Consider the following 26,494-nt stretch of genomic DNA (forward strand, 5'->3'; position numbering starts at 1 on the left):
TATTTTACTTAAGGAAATAACTTATCGAAGATACCTAACCTTTTTGATTTTATATTTTTATTTTAATACTCGCATGAAAATATTAAAATAGTTATTAGCTTTTTTTTATTCAGATTTTAATAAAGTATACTTTAAGATTGTTCAGCAGAACAAAGTCTGTTTCAGGGCTTCAGGGTTAGCACTGATCAGGACCAAGCAGCTATACAAAACAAATGGCCAACTGTGTCAACAACTATTTGATTGGCCTTTTAGATTTGTTATACTAAAACCAAGATACTCTTATTTAAATCATAAAATACTCCTAAATAAAATATTCCATAATTCCTAACATAAAAAGATATTAAACTACTTGATATAATTATGTATAGTACTATCAAAACTCAACTTAGAGTATTTTTCCCAGTTTCCTTACTTTCAAAGTGTTCTTAACACTAATAAAGAAAAAAAAGACCTAAATATATATATAAAAACTTGAATTACATAAATACTTAAGTATTAGAATACCATTAAAAAGACTAAACAAATAATTTAATAATAAAGCATCAATTTTTGTACTAAAACTTGTGAACTTTTTTAAAAAATGGTACAGTTTTTCTTTTGTTCTTCATTACCCTTTGAAGTTAGTTAAATAAAACTGATCCCATTGCAAACATAATGCTGAAATGTTAAAAAAAACACACCTCACATCCATCTGACATCCACTTGTTATTTGTTTCATTCCAATAGTTGCATTCAACGCAAAAAGATTTCATCTCATAGAGATAAGCTCCTTGATATTCTTTCACATCATATGTATATGAATTTAATTCCAGTGTTTTCTCAGGCATTGGACCAATGTAAAAATAAGATAAAAAAAGAAATGTTTTGTTTAGGAAAGAATATGTGGAGTTTTGAAAATCCCATAACATGAGAGACCCATCTTTCAAAAGCTGAGCTTTTTGATTTCTTTGCAAACTTAATGACAAGTTTGTTAATGTTGCATTATCGAAAACTTTAAGAAAATCAAACTGTGGCGTACTGTTTCCAAAAACAAGATCAGTTCCATTTTTCTCTGAAACACTTAATCTAATATCATAATCGGACTTTGTTGGAACTTTTCCATATTGCATGTAAATTATTAAGTTTGTCATTTTTTGAGGATCATTTATTGGTGTAAACTTCAGCATTAACTTGCAGTCAGTGAATTGCAGCTCAAGAAACTTGATTTGCACCTCATTTGGCATTAATAGTGATAAGTTCTGACCTTTCATTTTTTCAGGTATATTTTTTATTGAAATATTTATTGCTGATGATAAATTTTTCACTTCAATTTTTTTCCCCGTTGTTGTGCTCAAATAAAGAATTTGAGATTCAGAGACTATGTTATTTGATCGCTCAAAATCCCATGTAAATGGTTGACTTTTCATCATAACATTCTAAATATAAATGGTTTTAAGGAATAGTGAAAAAAAATCATAACAAAAATTCAAAGGAACTCAAACTCAGAAAAACAACAATGCTTTAACCCTTATTTTTTAAACGAAAGTTTCAACTCTAACTTTATTCACCACTGTATATACAAAAAAAATCATTGAATCCCAAAGCAATTGCTTTCGAGAATTTTCTCAGGTTGTCATATACAGTCATTCGCAAGAGTCTACATCACCCTTTCAAAACTTACATGTGCAAAAAGCAGACAGAAACAACAAATGTATGTTTGGCATATAAAAGTAAATTGATACCTTTTTAAAAATGACATGATAAAAAGTAACTAATTTTGTAACAATAAATGTGTTGAACTTGAAACAAAAAGTTAGGAATCATTACAAACTTCTTGTTAAAAAAGTTTTCACCAAAGTTGTACTTAAGGAAAAGGCCCTCCTAATTATGCAATTATGCAATTAAATCCAGTACATGGAAAACAATGCGCAGAGTTAAAGTAAGTCTGTGAATCAAGTTCAGCAAAAATGGCTTCACAAAAGAAAATTTCTGATGACATAAGAAAATACAACAGAACAAAAAAATTCTTAAAACAAAATTGCAAAAAATTTGATGATTTTTATCAAAAATTATAAAACTAACTCAGTGATAAAGATACTTGTGCTGTTGTTTAAAATGTTTTGTAAAGAGTGCTCCATAAATATCTGCTCTTTCATTAAAATTTGCAGGAATACAGTTCAATAACCACAAGAAAGGTTCTATATGTAGAGATCATGTGAGATTAACCAGAAAAACAATTTTAATATACAGAAACTCAGTAAAAAGAACAGGTCTACAAAACAACATATAAATAAAGGATATTATTTACTAATTATAATTAACAAGTTTTTTCATATGGGACAGTCATAGAAAGATTAAATGGTACATAAAAAAAGAGAAAGCTATCCAAAAACATTAGCTCACACAACCAGCATGGAGCTAATAAAGTGATGATTTAGGAATCAATAGTAACCACTGAGAATCATAAATTGGTGCCTTATAAAGGTATACCAAAAATCATTAGTAACTACAGATTTTTCAAGGCAATCTACAAATTTCTGTTTAAAAGTTTTGCCTTGAACAGTCCTGGAGCTTCCAGCAGGTTTATCATCCGAGCATTCTAACAAGATAATAAATGAGTGGCTCCTGTATAATAAAATAATTTTTTTCATAACCTCCACTAGAACAAGGAATCTTTCAACACAGAATTAAAAGTAATTGCTTCAGATACAACAAATGCCCATGATATTTTAAGCTTTGATATTTTTGCTTACTCATTATAGAAGTTGTAATTACATTAATCATTTATGGGAGATTAGTCTTATTGCTACGAAATTTACAAAACTGTAGTTATTTCACAAAATATTTTTACAAATTAAAAATATAGCCTTGGTAATGTACTAAACCCAGCAACAACAATGCAAAAACAATTATTAGTGGATAAAAAAAGTAGCAAGGAAAGAATTTTGCATGTGGTGCACAGAACCAAGTACAAGATTTATGGGAAAGAAAATTTATGAGGTTAAGATGCTTCTGCTTTTGGATGAGAACCAAAATTTAAATGCTACTGAGGAAAAAATCTAGTCTATGGCATTGCTGTAAGCAATGCCATAGACTAGATTTCTTTCATTTCTAGACATTTAATACTTACAACTGGATCAGTAATATAGACTCTTTTTAACTGTATAACAAAAGTTCTTAAATATTAATATCTGCAACTGACACAATATTAAATTAGCAAAATTAAGCCATAAAAACTGTGGTACTAATAATGTAGCACTAAAAAAAGCATAATTTTTGTTTTTATGAAATAAAACTATATTGAAAAAAAGCATCATACATTCACCACAAAGCTTGAATATATTTTTGTTTCATTCAAAAAACTATCAAGATTTGGAAGAGTGAAACCAATTTCTTCATTTTGTAGTTCTGGTGATGAGCTGCTTGAAAAATTGCTTAGATCATTTCCATAAGACTTTTTTAGAAAAAAGCGAAATGCAGGAGTGTCACCAACTATAGGTTCTTCACTTTCAGCAGTGTAACTCTGCATGGCATTTAAGTAATCACTCAAAGATAGTAGAAGTTTTGATACTGATTCAGATTTGTTTCTTTGCTATAATATCAATTATTTAAACTTTAAACTCAAATCACAAACTAAAGTATTCTTATTGCAAAGAGCAGATTAAACCCCACATATTTACATATTTTGGCTTTTAAATGGTAAACTAATAGCAGTTGAAAAACTTTTCTATTTAAGGAAGAAACTATTAGGAAATAGATTAAGGAAATGAATATAAAATAAAAACATACTAACTAGCTACAATATGGCATGCATGTTTTTATTTCATATTGTGTGTAGACAATATGTATGAGAAAAAGTCATTCAATATATTAAAGTTACATAACAACACAATAAAAAATAAAATAATATCATTTTTCACAATTTTCATAATCCTGATAAAAATGCACTTTAAGAGTAAATGTTATCATCTTTACATGAGGTAAATAGAAGATATGAAGAATGAAGATGTAAAAATGAAGATATATGAACTAAAATATTATTTCTCAAACATTTTTACTGAAGAAAATGTATGAATTTTAAATTTATTCAGGCTGCTGTTATTATAAAAGCTAAAGAATAGTGTTGTACATACTCTTCACAGAAAAGGTTGAACAATTAATATGATTCTACTTCTCAAATACATATAAAGAAAAAAAAAAAGGTTGAAATAGTTAAAGAAGTTTACTATGGTGCAGAATAAAAAATACTCCACCTGTTCAGATGAATGATTGGCTGGTGTAGTTGAAAGTGAATTCTCACTTTTCAATTCTTAAAAATAAGAAAATCTTCAGTTTAAAAATCATATTACAATGAATTTATTCAAACTTGATGACTAATTGTAATATTTTTTTCTATTATTTGTTTACACAACTAAAAGAAGCTTCTTTTATGAAAATTTGGTTTTGAGAATCAAACTTAATTTCAAAATTATTAAAAGATTATCAAAAAAAAGTTTGATATTCAGAGAAAAATCTGAAATAAAAATATTGAAAGACAAAATTAAAGATTCATACTCAAAATTTAACACCCAAATTACTTCCAAAACAAAAATGAAAGAATGTACAGATTTAGCATTAAAGTCACAATTCATAAAATGAGTCTTTTATTCAACCTTTTTACATCTAAAGATAAATTTAATTTTGCATTTGATGCCTAGCAATGTTTAAATTATTTTTTTCAGTTAAATGTTAAAAAATCTCTGCACTTTTTTCAAAAACTTGTAAATACTTTTCTTCAAGAATTGTGCAGTAGAGGCTTGATACAAAATTGAAGTGCTGAACAAAATTATTTTTGTATATATCATCTTTATTTAAAAAAATCACAAACAAAAAAAATTGATAGGTTTTCTATTACATTTTTAAGAGCAATTGCATAACTCAAGTCTTAGTTAAATGCCCCACTAAATACGTTGAGACATTTTTTACAGAACAGAAGATCTTCATAGTAGTTACTACTAGAGCTAAAAAAGTCACAAAATTTTTTAATATTTTGGATTTTTAGCATTTTTTAAAAACAAGGTAAAAGCTATATATATATATATATATATATATATATATATATATATATATATATATATATATATATATATATATATATATATATATAATCATAACACATCTGACTGGAAACTTTAGGAACATCAAAATTTATATTGGAAATGCCTCAAAAAAAAAAGAGTTTATCGACTTACCAACTGATTCCACAACATTATCAGAGTAAGAAATAGCATGAAATAAGTTAGATATGGAAACGATGAAGGGTTCAGAGATAATATCAAAAACATGAGGTCCAATTTCTTTTAAATTATCTTTAGTTAGCAGAGATGCCATTTTTGTGACAATGTCAACAGCATTAATCTAAAAGTAACTTTTATTTAAAAAAACTTATACAAAAATTAGGAAATTACTTTTTCTTAAAGAATAATTAAAATTAATCAAAGATTAAAAATAAATGTGAAAATGTGTTTTTACACTTTGGCTATTAAAAGAGTTAAGGAATTTATAGCAGAATTCAGATACAGTTGATCTCTTTGAATTTTATTCTTTACTGGCCTTCAATTCTCAAAAAGCTTTTAACTGATATATACACAATATTTTTGCACATAATATTTACCAGGATTATCTTTCATTAATATGAATAGATGAAATTTTAATAACAAAAAAAGTAAGCTATTGAAACAACCTTCAATTCTTTTTTTCTTTCTTAGGAGATTTCATTATAAATGGCAAATAACTTATCAAGTTTTATTTTCATGTGATAAGTTGGTAGAATGATGAGCAGCATTCATCTTCTACTAAAATGCCAAACAACTAAATTAGAAAACCTATTTAAAAGCAAGAAGTATGCCTGCATTTCTGCCGAGCAAACTGTAACCACTATCAAAAGAAAATAAAACCCAATTGCAAATACAGTGGCTTTCAAAAGTATAAGGTCACTAAGACTTTTTAGTGATTACTTAAGTTATTTCAATGATTTAAAAATAAAAAAAAAGAAGAAATTTTTTTGCATTTTTCTTTTGAATGCATTGTTTAACCAAAAAAAAAAAAAAAAACTTTTTAAAGTATCACTTTTGCTACCAAAATCAATCAAAAAAGACCTTATACCAATCTTCTTCTGACCAGTGAAGTCTTTTCTTACACTAATTATATCTTTTAATCCTGTCACTCTTAAAAGTGTGTTTTTTGCAGCAATACCACAGTCAATACCTTTTTCATTAAGACACCTTTTAACTGTACTGTAACTAATACTAACATTACCAGCCTTAACTCTGCTGACAGTTCTTGGTAGTTAATTTTAATATCTTCCCTTACCCTTCTATACAATAAACTTTGATAACTAAAATTAAATTTTGGCAGCCTGCCAATTCTTGGTGAATCTTTTAAGCCATTTGAAAGTTTGGAGTTTTTCAGAATTGTTTGGACACAGCATAGTGAAACACTATAACATCTTGCTATTTCTTGTTGATTTTTTGTATTATCTTTGATGGATATATTTGGATAGACTATTTACCATTTGACTTCTTTCGATAATTTCTGCCCATTTTTCTGCTTCTGGTGTGCCAAAAATTTACCAACTGAAATATCTCTTGAAATACTGGTTAGAAATTTATTTTATTTTTCAAATCTATTTGTAATTTATATTGGTCAAAGCAAGTAAAAATTTTCAGGATTCTTGTGTAACTAATTTAAGAATTAATAAGTTTAAATTAACTGACCTTATATTTTTGACACATTTTTTTTTTATTATAGTTTTTGAGATAATTCTCTTTTTTGATAGATTTTGGTACCAAAATAACATTTTTAGAAAGTTTTTTAAATCTTGGTTATACAAAGTATTCCAAGTAAATATTTTTAAAAAAATTTCCCTTCTTTTTTATCATTTGTATAAAAAGCATGGAAATAAAGTAAGTAATTGCTAAAAAACTCAATTTATTGCTAAAAATTGCTAAACAACTTATCTTAAATTTTTTTGAAAACCACCGTATAATAAAAAATGATTAAAAAAGGATTCTGTGATTTTTAATTATATATTGAGTTGATTTCTTGATTATAGTGACAAAACTCACCATTCATAAACTCTATCAAGTTAAAAGCCTACTTTCTGATTGTTCTCCAATGTGTAGTTTACTTGCTTTTTAGGCACTTTATTTGCAATCTGATGGGTTATACCTCTGCAGCTGATATCTTATGAAACAAAAACTTCTACCTTACAGATTGCTGCTTCTTTTCTTTTACCATACATTTGAACATAATCAACTTTAATCCCTGAGTCTTTTCTGAGACTAAATAACTTACAGACTTAAAAAACAAAACAAACTGGGCCAGTTTTCAAGATAGTCAATGATACAAACATTGTTAACTTTTCCTTTGATTACACATCCACCAGTATTCTAAAAAAATCTTTTTTATCATTTTGGTTAATTACTTGAAAACTTGCTTTCTTATTTATTAATTTATCATTTTGGTTACTTACTTGAAAATTTGCTTTCTTATTTATTAATTTATCATTTTGGTTAATTACTTGAAAACTTGCTTTCTTATTTATTAATTTCAATGTGATTATCTGAGATGGTTTTGAAACTTTCTTTGCTTAATTTGCTTTTCTTTGCACTTGCTAACCACTTATCCATCTTATTGATTGGTAATTAGCATTTTATAAATTATTAAAAAAAAAAAAATCAAAATGAAATTTCGAAAGCTATTTTTCTTATTGATTGATAATTAGTATTTTCATATGATTTTAAAAAAAAAAAATCAAAATGAATATTTGAAATTTATTTTAACGAGAACCTTAATCCTATATTTGTTAACATAGAAAGTTGGGCGAAATGAAATGTTTATGAATTAAATTTAGATACAGGAGAATCTAAGTGTACTTACATCCACTACTTGGTTTTTTTAAATATGGCAAAAGAAAATTAAATATTGAAAAAAGAAAACATTTCATTATTGAATATTTCTTTAAAAGTTTTACAAGCACCCCTGAATTTGTTTGAAATCTTGACAACCAAAAAAACTGATAAATCCTTTGGACTAAGTAAAACATGTGAACTTTACTTCTTTGATTAGATTTTTAATTAACTATGAACTTGAAATGATGATGGATGATGAACATTTTTAAAGTCTAGATTAGTCACTGAATTTCTGAAAGCTTGGTAATCTAATTTTCTGACTCAATTGTTCCAGTTTGAGTCAAAGTTGCACCAGCAATATTGGTGCATGCTAGCATGTGATTGAATGCCACACACTAATATTTGCCATTATCATATCGCAAAAAATATTCAATTTCTGAAGATGGATAAGATTTAAAAGTGTGTGAACACTTTCAAAGTTCTCAGGAATATATTGGCAGATTGCGACCAAGAGTTATTTGTTTACACCTGATTCTTTAGAAAGATCTTTGGTCAAAATTTTTTTTGCTGGTTTTGATGATTTTTCTGAAGGAAAGTTTGGGTTTTAAGTTCTTTGAACATAAAACCCAAACTTACCTTAAGAAAGCCTTCTCTTCCATCAACTCCTAATTTTACAATATAACTTAAGACCATTTCTCTCTTTTCAAAATTTTTCTCAAAACGTTTTTTCAAACTAATACAATTTGCAACAGTTTTTTTTCCCCTTCATGAATAATAACTGATGTCATAAAGTAATTATTGAGGATTTGATAGATTGCTTGAACTGCTTGGGTAAAAATTTGGTTCAATAACTCTGTACAAAGAATTATTTTTCAAAATAGAGGCCAACTTTTTCATTTTCAAATTTGAGAGGTCTGTGTTGACCTGTTGTCGGACTAAGTCTTTAGCAGTGAGTGGAGGTTTAATTATTTCATTTGATGATGATCACCTTCACTAGACATAGGCAAACTATGCCTTTAGGTGTAGAAGTTGAGTTTGAAATAAATTTCTTGATGATTACAATAGCAGCTAATTCATCTCTACTGATATCTTTTGAACTACTTTTTCACTTGCGTCTGTTTCAACACTATTTGAACTTTGCAGCTTGACAGATCAAACAATCACAGGCATTTTTTTTCCCTGGTTACTTTTGTTAGTTTTACACTAAAAAAATCACACAAGTGGAGTACTTTTGATTTTTCACCCTCAGCATTTTTTCTCAATAACATTCTGTATCCATAATAAATACCTATTGGAACTCTAGAGTCATTAAAGTCTATTTCATTTTTAAGTACTTTCTGCTAAGTGAAGACTTTAGAGCTACTTTGAAGCTCTAAAAAATTGTATCAAAAATTTTTTTATCTTTCTATCTTTGTTTTTTGTAGAGAACATATTTTACTTTTAAAATGTGTAAAATTTAATAGACAATTTTTTTATACTAAATTTTTTCATTTTTGATTGACATTTAAAATGAAAACAAATATTGATTTTTTTATTGTTTGAAGGTATTTGATTTTCAATTATTTTGTGTTCATGTATATTTGCTCCAAGAATATGTATGAAAATTTGAATAAAGATTGCTGTAATAATACAAAAAGCGGTTGTTATTTGCAGACCAAATTAACAAAAGTATCAGGAAACTTTAAACTTGATTTTCTTTTTCCTCTATAGAGACTAAATTTAACCAAAAGCACTGTTTTGTTCCATGTGGTCAAAAATCAAAATACCAAAAGATTTTCTTGTTGTTTTATTTTATTTTCAAGACTGCAAAATATTTCAGGGGTGTAGACTAAACATTTCTTTTTTTAAAATTAAAGGCCAGGTGTTTTAAATTAAATTAAAATTAAATTAAATTTTAAAGGCCAGGTGTTTTAAATTAAATTAAAATTAAATTTAAATTAAAATTAGAGGCCAGGTGTTAAACTTTATTTCAAAAAATGCATTTTGTTAACCCTTGCATTATCATACTAATCAATATTCAGGGGTTTTAACTTTAGAAAAAAATTAAAGTTTTAGATTTACATACTTAAATTTTTTATGCAACTATTGTTTAGATTTTACATTAATTATCTTAAATACAAAATAAGAAAAACTAAACTATATTTCTTTGAGAAGGTTTTTTCTGTTTCAATTTTGTGCATGCATGACCATAACCAAAAAGTGTTATCATCTTAGTTTCAGTTTTGGCATTTTTCCTCATCCCTAGTTAAATGTGTTGGTGTGAATCAAGAAGCTATCATTTCCAACTTAAACTTCATAGATAAATTAGTCACAGCAATCACACCATTTAATGTAATTGGAGATTGACAACATTAAGAAACTAAAAACTGCAAAAAATAAAAAAAGGTGTGGTCTTAAAAGAAAATCTTCCAGTTAATGTGTAATAAATTATGCTTAAAAGTTAATGTCAAGAAATTTTCAAACAAAACAATTATTTTATTTTTAAAACATCACTTTTTTAAAAAATATCTTTTTTAATATTATAACAATTAATTATCAATTTTCATTAAATTAAAGGGTCTTTACCCATATTTATAAATTATTGTTCATACCTTATTAAGTTTAAAATACAACTAGTAATAGCTATAAAATTCTATGCAGCAATATGTTCTAAACATCAATTTACCAATTTTTATTACCTTGGTTTGTGGAGTCAGTTCCTCAGATACACCTAACGCAGCTGACAAAATATCACCAACTGCTTTAACATCATTCAAATCATTTAAAGGGGTTGATGAAAGCATGTCAACAACTTTTGTTCGAACCTGTTATAAAATTAATTTGTCTTTGAATGAAGTAATCTATTTTCTATTTATATAATAAAACTAAAAACGTATTTTAGAAAAGATTAAAAAATTACATTCTGGAGTTGAACCAATGCATTTTGCTTTTTAGACACTAAATCTTCATTTACACTAGCAAGACCTGTTGTATTGTCTGAAATTTCTTGATTTAAATTGTATACAGCTTTTGAATCTTCATTTGCAACAAAACATATTGCTTGCAAAAGATTGGAAAAGTTTTGTTCATCATTTAAACCAATATCAGCAAACAAGTTAGAAACATTTATTGCTTTTTCATAGGGCAGCACCTACAAAGTATAAGTTTGGGAATATCTTTCAATTATCTAATTCAGCAACCTCTTCTTACTGATAATAACAATGTTGTACAGAATATTTCACATAAAGTTTCACCATTTCCCCTGACTTAATTTAAAAATACCACATTTTCCCACAATCATTTTGACATATTTAAATGACAAATCAATAAATTAAGTTTCTTTTTTATTAAGGATTTTGCTTCCACTGAAAAAGATCATCTTTTTAAATATGAAATTTTGACAGTAGAAAATATATTTTGCTAAATAAAAAAAAAACAAGAAAAGAATTAAGAAATAAAATTTCAATGATAGAATGAGGTTTCTTAGTTTGAATATTTTTACAAAGTAAACATTTAAAAATATTTCCCTGAATATAAAAGATTTTAAGAAGAAATTCTTAATTTTCAAGGATTTCCCCTGAGTTTGCTGAAAATCCAGGTTTTTTATACCCAGTCCAAAGCTTGAATTTTATTAACAAAAATTAAATGGTAACAACAGCAGCAATTATAAAAACAACAACAAAACTAATAATGAGAACAATAACAATTACAAAGATAATAATTATAATAATAATAAATAATAAATAATAATAATAATAATAATAATAATAATAATAATAATAATAATAATAATAATAATAATAATAATAATAATAATAATAACAACAACAACAATAAAAATAACAACAACAGCAATGATAGCAATAATATTAATATTAACTAACTGGTCAATACCCAGCACTGCCCAGGATAAAAAGAAAATCTCCAAAATACACTTAAAATTTTTTTTATAGAAAGTCACAATTATTCTTCTTCCTTATTACTTTCGACTGGAAACAACTTGTTAAAGACACTTCGTGAGATTTTGCTTCCTTGGTGTACCCTGTGCAGTAATTTAGGGCAGAATCAATGTAAAATCAGGGCATCCTAGGGTGTGAGCAAAATATAGTGAAAATTTTGTTACATGAATCCATTGTGGTGAACAACTTTTGGTAAAGATACTTGGTGAAAATCTGTTTGCTTGGGGTACTCTGCAAAGTAATTCAGGATGACCCAAGTAACTTAGGTACTCCCAAAAGTCAAAATTCTGGGATGAAAAATAGCTATTGACCTTAACCTGTTAAAATGAAGTTTTGTGAAAAACTTGGTGAGGATTGGACAACCAAACTTTTGATTTGTGGATTTTTATAATAAAAACATAACTGCACACATACACACATTAGACCTTATATATTAGATAACAATGGTAGTAATAACATTATTAATAATGATAATAATAGCAATAAAAGTAAAAATAAAAATTTGAACCAAATACAATAGATCAGGGATGATATTTACAATAAATAGAAAAACTCTTTTCTTAATAAGTTAAAGGATCATACAATGTCTCATGGTGATTAATGTTAAGGCAAATAGAGAGCATGCTAGAAAACAATTGTATAGAATACAGTTTTGCAATGTTTACTCTTAAAGTTAATGAATATACTCTTATAGCTAATGTAGACTTTACAAATGTAGAGATTTTTAAACTTGTAAGTCTTATAAACTTACCTGAACATAAAGAGCTTGATATTGAGTGAAAGCATTATAAATCCCAATCACCCTAACATGTATGTCAATTGTAAAGTTTTTATCAGGACTACCAGCGCCCAAAACAAAGTTGATTAGCATAGGATTATCAACAGATCTTACATTCAACAAAGGATAAGCACTATTAGTGTTTGAAGTAAGGTAAAATTTAGCTGGTGCACCATTGTCATAAAAAAAATTGTATCTCAGTATGCCCATTTCATTGTCTGTCCAGTTTTGACAAACTAGTTTAAACTTTGTGATAATTGCATATCCTTGCTTAGGGCTTAAAAAATAAATGTCATATAAAAAAAGATACTAAAAAACAAATTTTCAACTTCCTACTAAAAACCAAATAAAAGCAAAAAAGAAAAATATTCATTCACCAAAATCTATTTCTACATATTGTAATTCATTTGAAAAATAAATGGAAACTATGCTACCTAATAGAGCAGCTTCCTGGAACAGGTAGAGAAGATGTTTGTTTTTTAAATTTAAAAAAAGCTTTATAAAGTGACCCAGCATAACCAACTGACAAAATGAAAGTGTAATTTGAAGATTCAAGCAAAGTGTCGACATTAATTATAAGAGTTTGGCTTTTAAACCCAGTTGTTGTTGAGTTATCTAGAAGAAGTTCTGGTGGCCAGTTGCCATCATCATTTAAGATTTCCCAATTAAAAGACAATCTATTTTAAAAAACACTTAATGAATAAAAAGTAAACTATTAAAATCAATAAATCTAGATAACTTGATTTCTGAATAGTTTTAAAATGACTCTTATGCATAAAATAACAGAACATAAGAAATATAAAGATAATTTGCTTTGTTAATAGTTTAAAAACTGCAGTAAAAATTAAACCTTATGCATAAACTTGATAGTTAAAAAAAAAAAGAAAAACACTTCAGTAACTACTTTAGTAACTTTATCAAGAAATTTTTACAAGACACTTTTATTGAACTAAAGTACATTTTTAGGGTCATTACAGAAAAAACCATATAAGAAATAATAAAGCTGATAAATACATATATTAAGTTATTCAAAATAACTTTGAAACTTTTAGCAACAGTTACATAGAATTATCAGTTTATTTCTAGAATTGTTACTCATCATTATCAAATATTTAAGCCCCTATGTTAAGATTTATAACATTTGAAAGGAACGTGCTAACAAAATATTTAATGAAAAAAATTAAGTCTTCTGGCAGAGCTTTTTTTCTATGTAAAATGGTGCAGGTTAAAATTTAACATATCCTGAAAGTCATATTCAAAATGAATATGTAATTAAATTGTTGAACCCACAATATTTTACAAAAAAAATACTCACTGATTTTTGCCACAATCCGAGCATTCAAACAAATAAATAACATGATCTCTTAGATTCAACTTTGGACTACAGTTGGCTAAACAACTAGAAGTTACAGAAATTAAAACTATTTTAGACGCATATACACCTGCAACAGCTGAAAAACATATACTTATATTAATTTCAAAATAGAAAATGATATATACATACTTTATATTTCCTGTGGGCAAGTCACCTGGACTAAAGACCATTTCTTGGATAAAAGAACTATACTGAGAATAATTCCCAACATATTTTATACCAGTAACTTCAAACTGATATGTTATTCCTTCTAAAAACATTTCTGTATTCAACAAAAGTTCTGAGCCATTAAAACTTAATTCCTCCCAAGATTCATTAAAACAGGTCTCAGAGCTGAATGTTGAATTAACTTCTTTATAAGCAATTAAGCTTTTAAAAGCAACCGATATATTGCTTACAAGTCGACATCTCCATTTAAATGTGATTCCTTGATATTCGTATTTAGGAGAGGTAGCATCAAAGCTTACTAACACACGGATTGAGAAATTTTGGTGGTGCCTCTCACCATCTTGCATTTGTTTGTAGGCAACAGTGCGAAAGTTACCATTTTCTATCTCAACATACAAGGGCGATTCAACAACCATGAAATAAGAAACATAATTGGTGGTAAGTTTGTTGTATGTTAACAGCAATGACAGATCATAAGAGCCATAAATGAGATCTCCCTTTCTGATAGAGTACACTATTTTTTGGTTTGCCAAAACTCCCTGTGACTTATTTTCTGTATTACTGCCTGTTAAAACCCAATCAAAACTGATATTTGCTGATGAGCAAGGATTTTGAGTTTCCTCAAAATTTGCCACAAATTCTTTGTTTGCACTATAAAGTATTTTCATCGGATTCGTTTTTGCCCCATAATGAAAGGAGATATGCGGAAAAGAGCAATTTTGGACTTGAACAAATATTTCTTTTTTTTTTATTTGCATTCGATTTTTTGCCTCAATAGTTATAGTGTAATTACCCTCTAATTTGTAAGTGTGTGAAAGATAAAATGGTATAGGACATTGACTTTGTGACTGGTTAATTTCTTGAATTATATTATCTCCCCAATTTAAAATGTATATAAGGTAAGAGCCTGAACTTTGACTTATTTCCAGAGTTATTTCATTTCCCTTAGGCAAGAAAATGTTGGGGTACAATGCTGAAGTAGGCTTTGTTGCAATTTGGATTGGTGACATATTGCAGAAGACTGTCATATTCATAAAGCTGAATAGTTCTGAATCAGGAAATGATTTATTAACACTACAAGGTTTGATGCTGTAGTTTATCTCATACTTTCCGCAATCAATATAGCTAAATAAAGTAAAGAAAAAAACAGTTTAATTTCCAACAACAAAGTCCTTTCACTTATTAAAAATAAACTTTAACTCTTAAAAAATAGATTATAACCCATGTAAACTAGCACAATGTAATGTGTTTACAGTATACCATTCACATAAATAACTTAATGGAATATATTTTAACAAAATGTCATGAAAATCTTTAAAAACCTGTGGCTAAATGTATAATTAAACTTTTCTGAGCTATTTGTACAATTAATAGTTTGAACCACTTGCGAGCTGTCATCACCAAAGTGTAATTGAAGTTGCCCAGCTGTTATTGATGTTTCTCTACATTTGCCAAAAGCAACATTTTGAAACATGAAAATTACTTCAAAGTGTGTTTCCTTTAGAATATTTTCCTCTGCAGAAATATATTGCCCAATCTTGGAAAATTTATTACAGTCTTCTAAATTCAATTATTAAAGTAGAGTATTTTGAAAACAAAGTAATTTTAGAGTAGCATTCTATCAACAGTTTTAATTTAGTTCAAAAATTCTAAGTTGGTAAATAAAATTAAGCTTACTACATCAAATGATAAAATATTCTAAAATTATTGTACTATTGATATTACTACTGCTAAGCAACTAATGCATTTTCATAATAATTTTACGATATTGTATTGACTTATTTAAACTCTTTAGAATGAAAAATTCTGAAGGAAAAAAACTTAAGCAGAAAAAAAGAATAGAAAAATTGCAGAATCTTATAAAAAAGTCTAGTATAAAGAAATGTGTATAGTAAGTAAAACATTATCCAGTGATGAAAAAATACTGCTACTGAAAAAAAAAATACCACCAACTAAAAAATACATAAAATATGAACATGAAACATGAATTAGATAATTTAGAAAAAAATGATTTAACCTCAATATTTAAATGAAAATGCAAACTTAACAACATAACATAAACTGCAAAGATTTGTGTAGAACTGTTAAAAACTGGAAATAATTACTTAAGCTTAACCTAAGAGAGCCATATAAATAAAGTACTTCATACCCTGTTCAAAAAATAAAATTTTTGAAATTTAACTGTTTGATCATTGGAAAAAACTCAATTTTTAATATTTTCAAATTCATAACTTAACAGTTAAGTAAGCTAACACATAATGTAGATTTCAAATGTATTTTTTCATTTGGTTTTTATTTCTAAAATAAGTATAAGCAACAGGTAAATATCATTTATTTATTAATTGTAAATTAAATGTACATTATTGACATTCTAGTACAGTATAAAATTTTGATATATATATATAAATGGGTTACAATTAACCAATTATACATAACCAAGATTAAGTATAATTAACTTACCAAAATCTTCAATGAAAAATGCAAAAATAGTTAGAAACATTTAACTTATAAAACACATTATTCATCCTTTAGAAAACCTATGATGACAGCCAGAAACACTCTTACAAGATTAGGAAGAGAATGGTGTAATCTTTTGAAAAGTGGTAGTAGGTAATTTTCAGAGATGAAAGTAGCTTCAATGTTATAAATAGGAAAAGCATATTACTTGTTAAAACATTGGATAGGCATTAAAATAAAAGTTTTTATAGATTTTAATATAGCATCTATTCATAAAATAGCCATAATTGGAGAAGATAACATTACTTTTAAATGGCAGAGAAAATACTGCAAACCACGGTTCTTGTTTACCTTAATAAACTACATGACATAATTCTAGGATTACCCACTTTGATACAAAGGAAACAGAAATAGATATGGAAGAATTAATTTTAGCGTCACACAACATGCAATGCTGTAAGTGATTCAGAGATTTGCAAACCTGTACCTTACAAAAAAAACTGTGTAAATCTATTTTTTTTTTACACTAAACAACACTAAAGTCAAAATTGCCATGATGTTAAGGATACTACTGATAATGTTAATGGTACTAGTTTGTTACCTACCAATTTATGGTACCTATAATATGGTCCAAATAAGTTCCACAATTAGCCTTAAGCAATAACTAGAAACCATTTGGAAAAGAGTTCCAACCAAACTTTGTTATAACCTTGTTAAATCAATGCAAAACAGAAACAGTTTGCAGAAAAACAGTTTTGATGTTTACTTCTGTTATACCATTTTTGATTTGTTGTAATTTTTTAATTGTTTTTTTTTAAACACAATATTTTGTTTTGACAATCTGATCCCCACTTGTTTAAAAAAACTTCTTGAAGTTAAAAAAAAATCAGGTTAACATTTTCTTTCATTTTTAATGAAACTTTAAACAGTTTTATTTTAAAAAATTGTTTAAAGAAAAAAACCGGAAAAATTTTGGGACTATATATGTACCAACTTGAGTTACTTTTGTATTGCATTTTTTAATTTTATGACTAGAAAATATTTTATTTTAGCATTTGAAGAGCATATTGAAGCATAATAAATATGTTTTTTGAGGATACTTATTATATTTTGGCTGTCCTAGGGATTAACAATTAAAGTTAAACCATGTTAAGAAATATATCAGGTTGTTTAGACAATGTTCATGTTTTCTTTTTTTTAAAAAAAAACTGTTATAAAAACAATTTTTCAGACAAATTGTTTTACTGAAAAATGCTTTAGTTGGACAAACCTTTTATTCAGGAAGTGAGTGACTGATGCCAACATTAAATATTAGCTTTTAATCCTAACTTCCAGTATTTCATGTAGAGTTTTTTACCATTTCACTAATCAATAGTGAATTACATTTTGGTTATAACCTAAAGTTATAAATGATAGCTTAAATGGTCCTTCGATAACTTTTCCATGAACATACCTGAACAGGCTGTATCGTCAAAACAATTGGTCTTGTTAGAGCTATCACCAACACATAAGTAGTTTTCACTGATGCATACTCTAGTTTTCTTTTTAACTCCATCACCACAAGAGGCATTGCAACTAGACCACTCACTCCAAGCTGACCAAACTCCTGATAAAATATTTAAAAGATTTAATTGCAATTTAAGAATTTGAATATTTCATTTAAGATAAATGAATAATTAAGGCAAAAAAAAAATTATTGAATTTGTATATAATAGAGGTCAGTTTTTTGAGCCATTCTAAACAGTTTGAAGTCTCAGCTTATTTGTTGGTATATACCTTAAATGATTTGAATGCAATTGAATGTAAAAAGAGGATTTCAAAAATACAGAATATTGTGCGAAATGGTAAATATAACAATTTATATAATCAAATTTAAATCATTCAAGAAATGACTCAAAAAACATTGTAATATTAAAGATAAAGTTTTCCAGAATAGCAGTATCATTCAAAGATTGATGCAAGAAACTTTAAATGCCTAAAGCTGGGATTCATATACAGCACAGCATAGAAAAACTTGAGAGAAGAAAACTATTGTAGCTGATATTAAAAAAAAAAAGGCTATTGGTTTGAGAAAGTTCATAATATTGTCTAAAACACAGAGAAATGTGGAGGTTGCTATTTCAGCATGTGATTTGAAATGCTCATTTGTTCAAATGTTTGTATATCAATCCTGTAAAGAGATTTGGTTTCTATTACATTGGTACCACTGAACTCATGGAAGCATGCAGTTTTTAAAAATCTATACACTTTTTCTAAGTGTCATGAAATTTTTTTTTTCTCTAGTTAACTTCACAAAGTAATTGAGGTTCAATTGAGTGTTAGTAATGATAAATGTTATTTGCAGTGTGCTGTTTTTGGATAAAAGTTGTTCAAAGTGGCTGAAAAGTTATGTATGCTTCTAGCATGAGACTCCACTGATCCATTAAGCTTCTTTAACTGATGCACAATTGCTATAATTTTTTCAAATGAAATTAAGTCAAATTTTTTCCTTTTTTTGAAAAGAGTTTTTAGGTCTGCTTATCTTACTCACCAAAATAGCTGATGGATTGGAAATTCTACTAACAAAGATATTTAAGGTTGTTCATGTGTGGCCTTTTACACATGGCAACAAAAGAATACCAAAAAAAAATTTAAATCATAAAAGTTGCAGAAACAGCAATTACTAAATATTTTTCTATAAAGCTGTGGACCATCCTGTTCTTTATATTAAAAAGCAAGTTAATTGACCTTCAACACCAAATTTTTTATCACATTCTTATCATTTTTAAGTGAATTATCTCATAATAAATTAAATTCAAATGAAGAGAATGTTATTTTATAGCATGTTGATCTTACTAACATGCTTGTTGGCTTTTAAACAACCAAAATTGTCTCTACTTTGCAGATTTTGTTTATCAGTATTGTTCATTCATAATAATTTCAATTGAACATGGTTATCCAATAGCATAGGTTATTATACTAAGTTGGGTAATAACTTTGGTTCAACCAAAAATAGACATCTAAATTTGCAACAAAAGATGGTCTCACTATTTCCTTAAAAAAGGGTCGGGATTGCTCTGAGTATAAATTCACCTCAGCTTTCAGGCAAATATTAGCTCAATCCCAAACACACTAAAAACTAGCTGTTTCCATAAAAGACTATAACAACTTTTGAAATCAATAAAAGGCCCAGACACAAATGTTAGATTTCGCTGTAAAGTTAAATGTAGCATAATTGATAGTTTTAAGCAAAGTAAGGACTACATCATGTACTGGGTAATGTAGATTCTCTAAATGTCCTCAAGCCAGTTGTCAAAAGAGCTAATGGTTAAGTTAGGAATGAAAACTGAATTGAAAGAGTAAACAAACAAAAATAAATGTACTCTAGCTCTAAACATAAAAAAACCTATGGCTTTTAAGATCTCATATTTCAACAGTAGCTTATACCTGTTTTCAATTTTAGGGGACAGAATGATTATTCTTTAAACCTAAAACTCTTATCTTCTACCTCTTTAGCTCTGATTTTAAATATAGAGATAGAAAGTTTGAGATATCTGCGTGGGCATTTACAGCTAAAGATAAATAGGCCAGGATATGAGAGTATTTTTATATTTATCCTGCTGTATAAGTTCAAAAGTAGCTCAATTTCTATTAAGAAGACTTCAATTTAGTAACCTCCAACTCAAGAACAAAGGATAAGTACCTGAAGACTGCCTTACATAAAAATTTTTACTTATTCAAAAGAGAACAAGTTGATGGAGACTTCACATCTTATGCAAGCTTTTTTCTGTAGCTCGGTTTTACTCCTGTTATTGCAAAAAAGCTTTCTTCTCTTTTGAACATTTGAATATACAATTTAATGTTGCATTCTTATGTTGAAAAAGTTTTAAAACAAGATAAAATTATATATATATATATATATATATATATATATATATATATATATATATATATATATATATATATATATATATATATATATATATAAAAACTACCTTCACAACTTTTATTGCTTGTACAGTTGCTTATCATAATATCACTGCCTACACACAATAAACTTTTGCTGCTACAACTTCTATTTTTATATTTGATTCCATTACCACATGTGGCATTGCAATCTGACCATTCACTCCAATTTGTCCAACCATCTAATATAAAAAATCATATATACAAAAAGGTCAACCTACTTCTTTTTTATACTTATGCATAAAACATAAACCATCTTCCTAATAATATAAAAAATCATACTAAAAAAGTTGGTTGCTTGAACAGCTATTTTTTTCAATGTTATTACCGATGATAAAATAGTTTTGCTATTGCAAGTGTTTTTTTATGTTACACTCAATAGTTATAGGGGGTATTAGTAATGACCGCTCACACAGATCTCACAAATCGCTCCATATCTAATTAATAGCCATGTTACTGATTAGAAGAAAAAAAGGCAAAAACCTTAAGACATCTTATTGAGAGAAAACTTAAAATATTTTATCTATTTTACTCTTTGAAATTTTTTAATTTAATATTTTTATATAAAAAAAAGTGTGCAACAAAAATTTTTTTCATGAGTTTTGATTAAGATGATTTTCAATTAATCGAACTCCAGTGCGAATTTTCCGTTCGAACTTTTATGTAGATAGATTTTAAAAACTTCATTAAAGATAAAGCGATAAATTTTCAATTTCAGGTTATAAGTGCAAAACGTGCCAATTTTGTTTTTGTTTATTCATGTTTGCTATTCATCGCATTTATTTGTATAATTATGTTACGAATGCACGGCCGTCTGTTTTCTAACGCTTGTTGTCATCATTAGCATAAATTTGACTTGAATTATTTTTCCTGTTTTTATTTCTTCTGGTTAACTGCAAAAGTAAATTATTTCTTTTCATAGTAAAACTTTCTCCGACTGACCGCGATATATAGGTTTTCTTTAATACCAGTTCAATCTTCTACGAGTTTCCTATAACTGAATATATTTTTATCATATTCAACTACACAATGTAAAATGAATTATGAAACATCAATGGAACTTTTTAATGACTATTACTGAGTCTAAGAGTTATTAATATTTTCTTTATTCTTAATACTTATATCATAGCCTAATATATAAAATGGCCGAGTTTGTTGTCATAGAGGCCAAGAATAAGTGATAAACTTTTAGCCTGTTAAAATTTGGAGGTGGTTAATTTGTAAAAACTGCAGTTTATAAATTTAATTTAAATGGTTACTCATCAGTTATGTATATCAGATTCTTAGGCTAAAAATATTTAAATAATTACAAACAATGGTCACTTGAAACTAAGTGACCAAGTTAATTTAGTCATTATTATTCTTTGCTCCACAAAATCTTTATGGTTTCTAAATTATTGATTCAAACAACTAACATCAACAGAAATGTTTAAATGTACTGGTACATAAATTTACTGATAAAAAAAGTAATACATTTATATTACAAAATTTCCACAAAGTCAATTTCCTTCTGTTTCTCAAAGAAATGATATATATGCATTATGTTGTCATGTATTTATTCATTTATCTTTCAAGATTTGTTGAAATTTAAGCTTGTTTGTTAAATAAAAGCAGTAACTTTATCTTTTCCGATGTTTCTATTTTTAATCTTTAGAAGATATGTCATTATCTTGTTCACCAAATTTACAATGTAGAATATTTATTATAGCTTGCACATTAAAAAATCCTTTATATAAAGTTTCCAATGCTCACTTGTAAAATTTCTTTTATGTGAACTAATCAAACAACAAAGAGAATCAATTCTCATAAGCTAATTACCGTGAATGCAACTATACCAGAAATTACCAATCATCATCAGTATTAATCAAACTTCCTCTGTGTAATTGGGCACCCTTTTCGAAACCACTCAGATAATGGAATAGGATTTCTTTTAGTATGTAGCTTTATATGTAAGTCTTAATCTATTGTAACAGTCTCAATTTAAGGACGTCAACATCCCTTTCATCAAAAAATATAGTAAAACAGGGTAGAATGAAATAGAGGGTAGAATGAAATAGTTATGACTGTGCTTATTCTTTTGTTCTTAATTTGTTATTGAATAAACTTTTTGCAAATACTTTTTGATCATTTTGTAGAGGATTTTTTTCTGAATGAAGATGACGTCAAATTTTAATTTAAAAAAAAAAAGTTTTTTTGATATTTTATTAAATTTTCGAATGCGAGATGATACTTTTTTTCTTTTTTTGAAAAATTGACATAAAACTTTCGGAAATTAAATTTGATATTATTGAACTTAATAAGTATACTGATAGAACTTTTTACGCTGGTCTTTTTTCAAAATTAAATTTGCTATTCAGGGAAAAAAGTTATGACATAAAAACGAAAACAGAGACATATGGGGTTGAATGAAATACGCTAATTGCTCACTTGTTAAATGCGGCTTATATTAATTAAATCTCAAGTGACCAATCAATCTCTAAAAATTTTTTGCATAAATTTTAAATCAATTCTTGTTAAATCTATTCTAATATAAAATATGCCTCGAAACAACTTGCACTCAAATAAAAAAGAAAAACCATACACCGAAGAGCAAGTTGCGCTTGCAGTGGCCAAAGTACAAAGCGGTGAATTTTCACTTAACAAAACTGCTCAATCATTCAGCATACCAGTAGCAACTCTTCATAGACGTGTCCACGGCATAGGTGATACATTTGGGATTGGTTCAAACACGAGATTGTCGCAACAACTTGAATCAATTTTGGTAGATATCCTAATCAAAATATCCGATTTTGGTTTTGGTAAAACTTACAATGACGTCATCACACAAGTTACCGACTATTTGCAACATCAAGGTCAATATCATTTGTTTCCTAATGGTACACCAGGGAGAATTTGGTATAAGTTTTTTATAAACTGGTGGAGTCATAAGTTAAGCATCAGGGCCATAGGCAGTATTTCATCACTCAGAGCCACTTCTTGCACGCAAGAAATAGTAGCAAAGTATTTCAACACACTGCAAAGAGAATTCAACGAAGCGGGAATCAATGAAAATACTTCATGTCATTTGTGGAATTTTGATGAAATTGGATTTTCTGGTGATCAAGGCAAGCAACATATAGTTTGCCGGTGTGGTGCAAAACGACCATTGATATTGGTTGGCAACAATGAAAAAATCCATTATGCAGTTGGAAATTGCATCAATACTGCTGGTAATCATCTTTCTTCATATAGTGTTATTTAATCAAAATAACGCCTGTATAGAAATTGGTGCTTAAGTGGTCCAGACGATGCCTTTTACGCCATATCTCCATCCGGATGGGTGGAAGATAAGGAATTTGTGATTTGGCTCACTGGCGTGTATATTCCCGCCATTAAAAAAATCCCAGGTAATTAGTTTAATCTTTACCTTAATCAATTAATTACTTAACTAAATAAAGCTAATTATAATTTATCCATTTATAGGCATTCGTATTTTAGTCTTAGATGGACATGACACATGTCACCTATCGGGTCGTACTTGTTTGTATCAAAAACAATATCTTGTTAATTTGCTTACCAGTTCATTCGTCACACATTCTGCAGCCACTAGATGTCGGTGTTTATTTTCATGTCATAAGAGTTTGACGCAAATTACTTCAACAGTTTTATGCAGAGACAAAGTTCAGTAACTTATCAAACGAATGTTTTAACCAACTGCAAGCAAAACTTTTTAGCTCTGGTGAAGTTTTTACACGCACCCAAATAGTTAGTGAATTTCCGAATACTGGCTTGTTTCCACTCGACATCAGTAAAATCAATCAGTCAAAATTGCAAATTGCTAATACGTTTGAAACACCGTCATCTCAACCTGAGCCTTCATCATCTCAACCAGAATCTATGAAAGTACTACCACCACTACTAGCATCGGCCCAATCGCTTGCAGAAGCTTTGCAACAAATGTTTCGCATCCAACACATTAACACAAAAAAAACGAAAAAATGTAGATGTACCAAGGTTCGATGGGGAATGTCTCAATAAACCTGAAATACTCAAAAGCTTTAATGACGAGCAGCAAATAAATCAAGCAACAACAGCAATTCCAACAACAATAACACCTGCAAACCAAATCAAGTGTAAAAAGTGGAATGAACTTTCACACTGATACTATTCCAAGTCAATACATGAAATGGTATCAGTGTGAAAATTCAAAATGTAAGGTTTGGATATGTCAAACTTGCATACCAAAGCGATATGTAAAAGGCGCTGAGTTTTATTGCACCAAAAAGTGCCGCACAAGTGACAATTCAGCTCAACCTCTAGTACCTCTCTACGACTCAACATCATCACAAAAATAAAGTTTTTTTTATTTGGTTGTTTTTTAATTGTTATTATTGGTTGTTTTTTAAATTGTTATTATTGGTTGCTTTTTGTTTTTTTAGTTAAGTGTTGTTTTAATTACACATAGATTTGCATATTTCATTCTCTCCAAATGTGAGGGTAGAATGAAATAACTTTTTTTTTTAATTAAATGTTTCTTAAAAATCTAAAAAAATTTTTTTACTTGATTTGTATATATTTAAATACCGCTCAAATTTCTCTACAACTCTAAAAAAAAACAAACTTAAAAACCTTTTTCCCTTAAAAAAAAATAATTAAAATTCTTAACTATTTCATTTGACCCCATTTTACTCTATTTAAAGATAAAACATACTGTTATCAATTATTTTAAATGAAAATCTTGCTAGATAAAAACTATCATTAAGATCCAGAAAGTTTTAAATAGTATTATGTCTTCCAAGATCATCTATTTCATATAACAGATGATGGTTATATTAAGAATTGCTTGGGGTTTGCATAAAGCTGAGCTTAATTGAATTAAATATGGTTTTGATAAAATGATTTAGTTGGTAACAATTGTTGGTAGAGGATTTTCGGAATGGCTCATTATTATACGTTTACCCTTTTTCAAGTATTTCTCTTCAAAATGATCGATACATATAGTTGAGTTTTCTTTGAGGATCCAATCAGCTCGGTTGACATACTTTATCCATTAATTTCGAAGATCTAGATGATTACACTCAGAAAATCTAAAGGCAGTTTTTTATGTTGAGTGGCTGCTCTTACTAAAACACTCTTCGATCTTGCATTTATAAGTCTACAACCTATCAGACAATATCTTCTTCGACATTGTAGGTTATTTTCGACTTACTAACTTTTCGGCTTTAAGGCAGACAATCAGGCCGTGTTATATAGGATGTCATGTTTGTATATTTTTGGTAAATTTTAAGCAAGAAAGAGAAAACGAGGAAAAAAGGACGCAGCATGTTAGAGAGAAACAGCTAATTTTGTACGCTTTAGTTCAAATTTGATAGGGCGCTATTACACTTACTCCCCTCCCCCTTAATTCTATGATTGATTATGATAGAGTTTTATGCTGATTAAGAATCGTATAAAAACATACGTCTAAAAATTATTGGGAAAGTACAAAAACATACAACAAATCTTTAATGGTGAATTTTATTTAGTGTCCACTTTATGGTGAATTTTGTTTATATATTTTGTAATAGTGTTGACTTAATGCTGAATTTTGTTTTTAACTGCTAAACATTGCTATAAAAAATAATTTTTGGCTTATTATATATTCACATATAAACAAGTTTTCAAGAAAATCTTTATTACTATTAAAGAAAAAAAAGTATATGAAAAAACGAACTTTTATCGAATAATAAAAATAGAATTCTTTAATGTTCTTTATAAAAATAAAACGTTTTTGAAAAATTCCTTTTACATGACACATAGAATTAAAGTAAATTTTCACGGGGGGAAGGGGGGAGAGGTGGGGGGAACTTATAGTATAAAAAAAGTCAATAGCTTAAAATGTGTATTTTTTAATATTAACATATTTAGTTGTTTTAAAATTCATTGCAGTCCATAATCAATAAAAGAACTTTTCAACTTATTCCATAAAAATATCAAACATATT

At 27.7% G+C, this 26,494-nt stretch overlaps 1 protein-coding gene across 6 annotated transcripts in view; it reads right to left on the minus strand.

Moving 5' to 3' along the window:
- The window catches only part of LOC145188151 (polycystin-1-like protein 2), a 47,628-nt gene that overhangs the window by 18,244 nt on the left and 2,890 nt on the right, over positions 1-26,494 (minus strand). For 3 of the 6 annotated variants that reach the window (XR_016449346.1, XM_090076912.1, XM_090076915.1), the window contains exons 5-17: positions 20,562-20,714; positions 18,041-18,193; positions 15,453-15,690; positions 14,092-15,255; positions 13,903-13,986; positions 13,022-13,264; positions 12,561-12,864; positions 10,771-11,001; positions 10,550-10,675; positions 5,211-5,376; positions 4,233-4,288; positions 3,299-3,571; positions 681-1,415 (exon numbers count right to left, since the gene is read on the minus strand). Coding sequence is in view for 5 of the 6 variants with exons in the window: in XM_090076912.1 (XP_089933038.1) it covers positions 681-1,415; positions 3,299-3,571; positions 4,233-4,288; positions 5,211-5,376; positions 10,550-10,675; positions 10,771-11,001; positions 12,561-12,864; positions 13,022-13,264; positions 13,903-13,986; positions 14,092-15,255; positions 15,453-15,690; positions 18,041-18,193; positions 20,562-20,714 (3,926 nt within the window). In the remaining variant the exon portion in view is untranslated. Of the gene's footprint in view, positions 1-317; positions 432-680; positions 1,416-3,298; positions 3,572-4,232; positions 4,289-4,533; positions 4,643-5,210; positions 5,377-10,549; positions 10,676-10,770; positions 11,002-12,560; positions 12,865-13,021; positions 13,265-13,902; positions 13,987-14,091; positions 15,256-15,452; positions 15,691-18,040; positions 18,194-20,561; positions 20,715-20,814; positions 21,019-26,494 lie in introns of those variants that run through there. The other 3 variants (XM_090076914.1, XM_090076916.1, XM_090076917.1) reach the window with 3 other exon arrangements.

This window comes from Hydra viridissima, unplaced genomic scaffold, assembly GCF_058129835.1.
Source record: "Hydra viridissima isolate aposymbiotic clone 2 unplaced genomic scaffold, HvirCarnegie_v1 scaffold_1, whole genome shotgun sequence".
Classification (NCBI taxonomy): domain Eukaryota; kingdom Metazoa; phylum Cnidaria; class Hydrozoa; order Anthoathecata; family Hydridae; genus Hydra; species Hydra viridissima.